This window comes from Lithobates pipiens, unplaced genomic scaffold (assembly GCF_037356315.1).
Source record: "Lithobates pipiens isolate NorthernLeopardFrog02 unplaced genomic scaffold, aLitPip1_a1.2 Scaffold_8, whole genome shotgun sequence".
Taxonomy (NCBI): Eukaryota; Metazoa; Chordata; class Amphibia; order Anura; family Ranidae; genus Lithobates; species Lithobates pipiens.
The window spans coordinates 11,492,618-11,498,617 of NW_027507903.1; the positions used below are offsets into that span (position 1 = coordinate 11,492,618).

Below are 6,000 nucleotides of genomic sequence, written 5' to 3' on the forward strand. Positions count from 1 at the left end.
CCACGTGACTCAGGTCCATGTAAGCATTTATTTTCAAACAAGGTGTTAGTGGTTATGTCTATCAGATCGGTACCCAGGGATTTTATAAAATGAGTAATTTGATGTAGACGAAAAGATTCTGTCTGGGGCATCTGTAACGTCTCTCGGAAATAAGCTTGTTGCCTGATCCCTTTGTGACCTATGACATGTGCTATCCTGTAAAGTCCTTTGTTAACCCACCATGTAAATTGTTGGGGATTCTGTCATGGAAGAAAGTGCGGGTTATTGAGTATAGGGGCCACAGGGGAATGGGGAGATTTCAGTGGGTATAATTTGCACACCGTGTCCCAGAGACGCAGGGAGTGGGATAAAGAAGGACTCCAAATAGCCTGATGTTCTCTTGTTGGAAGAGACATCAGGAGGTCCACAGGCAGTGAGGGACATCTGTGGGCTCTGGGTCAAGTTTCCATTAGGCTGTCTAAGTTTAGAGAGTACAGTTCGACGAATCCGAGGTGTAAGTCTGAGAGCCAGCATAGTACCTGGCTTATCACTCAATGTTTAGAAGGAAGCCTGGGTCCACCTAAGGCTTTTTTCTGCTTCAATTGTCAAACAAAGGTTTAATTCTAACCTAGCGGAATCTATTTATTCTTTAAGGTCTAGGTCAGGGCGTTGTTTGTGCTGGGTCAGCAGGTGGTTCAATTTCCGTTCTTTGTCCCTTATTAATGAGTTAGCCCTTGTACACACGGTCGGACATTCCGACAACAAAATCCATCAGATTTTGTCCGAAACTTGTGTTGCATACACACGGTTGGACAAAGTTGTCGGAAAATCCGATCATACGTAACGTGATGACGTTATTTCGTTACGGCAGGACTACGTTCAGGATAGTAGCCAATAGCTTTGGTCTAGGAATTTGATCTGAGCATGCGTGGCACTTTGTCCGATCGGAATTCTCTACACACAATCGGACAAAGTCCGAACGGATCATGTTGTCGGAAAGTTTTATAGCCCAGTTCTAAAACTTTGTCTGTCGGATATTCCGACAGAAACAGTCCGCTGGAGCCCACACACAGTCGGATTATCCGACAACATGGTCCGATCGGACATTTTCCGTCGGAATGTCTGACCGTGTGTACAAGGGCTTAGAATGTTTTTTTAATTTGGGACACTATTTTTATGAGATAGCCTCTAATTATAAACAGCGGGGGGGGGGGGGCGGTGTTTGTTTGCCGCCCTGCCACCCAAAAAGCACCCATGAGTGGAGTCCAATCAGCATACTTATCTAACCAGGAGCGGCACACGTCTTGTTTCTTTCCCTATATCAGAGTGATGAACAGAGCGGTTCCTGTCTTTGTTCATCTCTATGGTCAGCGGGCGGAAGCGTCGGCTGTTCGATTGGATGTCCCGGTGGGACAGGACAGCCCGATGAATCTGCGGAAGGCGGTGGGAGGGGATGTCCCCTCCCGCTGCTTGTAAAAATGATCCAGAGGTTACAATTGCTTTTACAAGAGAGCTCAAAAATACGGTAGCGGGATGATGCATCTGCAGGCATCATCCTGGTATAACCACTTGAAGTCCAGCCATATACCGGCGGTACGTCACGTTGTGACCGTTTTTGCATTTGTTTTGGTACAGCTCTCATATATTTTAGGGTAGACCCTTTATTAAGACGTAATCTCTTTCAAATGACAAAAATCCTGTTTAATAATAATTTTTTTATAAATGTCATTAGGTGGACATTGGAAGGAATCATCGAAACCCATCTCAGAACCAAGTGGAGGCAGATGTCATTGTACACTCTGACTTCTCCGCCTCCGAGCGTAGCGGACGCTGTGCTGGGCTGGACTCAGAAGAAGAGGAAGAAGAAATTAGTTTGGATCATGACAAAGGCCCCACTGAGTGTTTGACTCCAACCTCTAACCCTCACACACAGCCATTGGCCACAGAAAGCGAAAGCCAAGACTGGAGCAATCAGCCACTGGTGGCCATCAGTACAGAACACACATTAAACATCGTGGCCACAAAGACCCCACACCTTGCCAATGGTATCTCCTCCAGGAGTGGGGACTCTCAGGACAATCAAACTGTCGCTGGCTCTTCTTTCACTGTAGATGGTGGGGATTCATGTTCAGAAGATGTGCCCCTATCTTTAAGAGCTCAGCAAGAATTGCCTCTAAGCAATACACCGGTCCTACCGCACGTAATGAACTCAGAGGAGACTGTGCACTGAACTGGAACCTGGAGAACTAAAGAAGATCCACACACCAGATCTAATGTATTTTTTTTTTTTGGTCAGATACATTTTTCTGGTAGGACTCATGGCTGTAAGGGTGTCCTTGCATGTGTTACGGTGTGGACAATTCGAAAATCTAAGCAACACTTTGACTATTCAGCCATTTTGTGCAACTACAACTTGCTCTGACTTATATGACTTTAAAAAACAGCCTTATAAAGCATTGAGTATCACAATGGGCAAGCACGACATGAGATGGGGGAACAACTAGAAATAGGGATCATGAAAAGGAATAGTAGCAGTAGCATCCAAATGTTAATAAATGCATTCATAAGAACCACTTGTTGCAGGATTGTTTTAACCCTGTACACTTTATATAAGCCACCAAAAACGACTTGAGATGGGTCGAAATGCTTACAATAGTTGAAAGCCATTATAAGATGCCATTTATTTGTATTTGGATGATGCTTCAAGATGCTTTGGAAGAACTTGGACTATAACACAGATCCAGATTGATCTGACATATGTGCTCTACTGGTAAGATCCGGGTTTATGGAGGTCATTGGTGCGGAGGAATAATCCTGTTATAAGTGAATAGGACACCATGAGAACACATTGAAAACTCTAAATGCTGTCTGCAATACCGTTGATGAGGAAAGGTTGAGAACTTGCATCAGACAGTTGTTGCCAAGGTTCCTGAAATTTAAAAGGTTTTTTTTTATGCTAGTCTGTTGCCAAGACATTCTCCTCCATGGGCTTCGGTATTGATTAATGCAGCACTCCATGTCACCATAGCTGTGCTGGGAAGTCAAAGGAGGAGCTGGACTACCTTCTGTGGTTGGCAAAGTACTAGTCATAATAAAATCTGATATTGTATAATGTGAACCAGGAGAGAGAGGCTTCCCTGGTGGCCAGGGGTTTGGTTTGGAATGCCTTGACTACCCAGCGTGGCAAAGGGCAACAGGAATAGCAGGTTTGACTGTACAGGTTCACCTCAGAGCAAAATTCCACATGCTGGTACTATGAGCCAGGAGTATACTTTTCATGATCTGGGCCTGAATGCAAGATTATTACACCACATGGGTAGTGTAATGATACCATCATGCACTTTTAGTGATGCTATGGTATATATTCAATCAGGCCTCCACATACGATCCTATGGATAGGTTGGCTTCAGATGACCTCCACTACAATCACACCTGAGAGTTTTTGTAGCTTGAAGCTTAAATATGCTCAACAAGTAAAATCCCATTCATTTCAATGGCCCCTGTCCACACTCAGATGAAGTGAATGGAATGAATGGGATTTTGCTTTCTGAGCATTTTTGGGTTTCGAGCTATAAAACGTTCAACCTTCTTAAACACATGGATTGTGTGGAGGCGCCTCTCTTAGCATAGGAGTTGATAGCCCCAGGCCTTTTCTAGCCTTGTGGGCAGATGGTAAATAATTGAAACCACTTTAGGGCCTCCACATATGGTCCTGTGGATAGGTTGGTTTTAGGTGGCCTCCACTACATTCACACCTAAGCCCTTGTACACACGGTCGGAGAATCCGTCGGAATGTGTCCTATCGGGCCGTGTTGTCGGATAATCCGACTGTGTGTGGTATGCATCGGACTGATTCCGTCTGAATATTCGTCGGACCCAATTTTCCAACTTGTTGGAAATATTTTCCGACCAACTGGTTCGATCGGACATACTCCGATCATGTGTAGAGAATTTTGATCGGACCAAGTGCCACGCATGCTCAGATCAAATTCCTACATCAAAGCTATTGGCTTTGATGTCCCATCGTAACGAAATTACGTCATCACGTTCTAAATGATCGGATTTTTCGTCAAACTTAGTCCGACCGTGTGTATGCAACAGTTTCGGACAAGATCCGACGGACAAGATCCGACGGACAAGATCCGACGGACAAAATCCGATGGACAAAATTCGACGGATTTGGTTGTCGAAATCTCCGACCGTGTGTACAGGGGCTAAGCGTTTTGTAGCTCAAAGATGCTTGACAAGCTAAATCCCATTCATTTTAATGGCCTCTCTTCATGCTCAGATGTGAGCAGGGGCCATCGAAATGATTAGGGCTTTGCTTGTTGAATGTCTTCCAACTAGAAAACGCTCCTCCTTCTTAAACACATGGATTGTGTGGAGACACGTCTTTTAGGACAGCAGTTGGTAGCCCCAAGCCCTTCCAAGCCTTGTGGGCAGATGGTTAATAACTGAAACCACTTTAAGGCATCCATTAAGGTATCCCAACCTAAACTAAAACGTGCTTTGGATAGAGGCAAATACACACTATGGAAGGATATGCCTTGTTCATTTTTTTTATCCTGGAGGTTTACAACCACTTTAACTTTAAACCACTTATAATGGAAGACTAATCAGTATTACTTTTGAAGGAATGGACAGTGCGACCCTTGTGTGAGGCTTGAGTTCTCCAGCGCATTTAGGTCAGGCTGAAATCACCAAACAAGTTGCCTTTATGCACTTCAGGTGCAAAAAAAATAAAATAAAAAAACACAGTTCTATGTAATGTATTTCCGGAATGCACTGACGGTGCTCTATGAATTGTATACAGAGTGAACCTACTAGAGCATTGTGGCCACACCACTGCAAAGACCAATGCCTCACTGGCCTCATTAACCATTGGACATATCCTCTGTTTCTTTGAAGCTTTGATTCTGAGGTTAAGTTACACATTAGCCTGGAGGTCTTATGTCCGTTCACTGCCCTAGGCTTCTTCACATTCCTTTTTTTTTTTTTTTTGCTATGTCCAGGGATTTATTATGTGGTTGAGGGCAATAGAAGCTCCCATTATATTCATAATGGCTGACCATGACCATTAGCAGCATTATGATGTCACCGGGTTTTACAGTTTCAGCCCTCTGATTGGTCACAGGCTTGGTACTCCTTTTTTTTTATTACTGCATGACAACTCGAGACTTATGGACGGTGCTACAAAAATACCCTTCTGTGTTAATGTTCCCATTTGTATGCACTCTGTGAGTGCCTCACGACCTCTACAGAACCTTGTTTTTTTTTTTAAGTTCTAGATCATTTAGCACCCTCCCGTTTTTATTGAAGTTTGTATATTTAATGAGCATCCTTTTCTCTGTTACAGAAATCTCCTAGTGTAAGTGTTTTGTTTTTTTGTCAATTTTTTAATGCCTATTGGACTGCAGTCTTTTGTTATTTGGTAGGACTTCTACCCCTAACCGGGAAATCATGCTCAACGTAGGCGAATGGCCACATTCCCAATAAAACAGTGGCCTGCATCCACCAAAGGTCAAACAATAAATACGTTTTAAAGGCATTATCAGTGTTTTTAATAATCATTTGATTAATCAGTCTGAATATTGTTTATAATCTTTATTATTCGATGCAGGGAATAAATACAAATCAATGGGATCACTAAAAGCAGATTTGGCCGAATTATTTTCAATCAATCCATTGTGTGACATTGAATAACGTGTCTTCTCGACGATCGTCTTTCCATGGCCTGATGTCTGTTAACTTATCAGATCATTCACATAAAAATATCTCACGCACATACCTGCACACATAAAAACTGGTATCACATGTCCGCCGAGGTCATAAGATATTACTGTAAATATATAACATTAACCACTTTTTTGCGATTTAGCACTGCGTCGCTTTAACTGACAATTGCGCGGTCGTGCGACGTGACTCCCAAACAAAATTGGCATCCTTTTTTTTCCCCACAAATAGAGCTTTCTTTTGGGGGTATTTGATCACCTCTGCGGTTTTTATTTTTTGCGCTATAAA

The 6,000-nt window shown here is 43.1% G+C and overlaps 1 protein-coding gene across 2 annotated transcripts in view; it reads left to right on the forward strand.

Annotated features, from left to right (window-relative positions):
• Positions 1 to 5,527, forward strand: part of LOC143962950 (immunoglobulin superfamily DCC subclass member 4-like) — a 194,489-nt gene extending 188,962 nt beyond the window's left edge. For both annotated transcript variants that reach the window (XM_077472461.1, XM_077472460.1), the window contains one exon: positions 1,712 to 5,527. In XM_077472461.1, coding sequence (XP_077328587.1) covers positions 1,712 to 2,209 — 498 coding nt within the window. In that variant the 3' untranslated portion in view covers positions 2,210 to 5,527. The remainder of the gene's footprint in view (positions 1 to 1,711) is intronic.
• Positions 5,528 to 6,000: the final 473 nt, after the last annotated feature.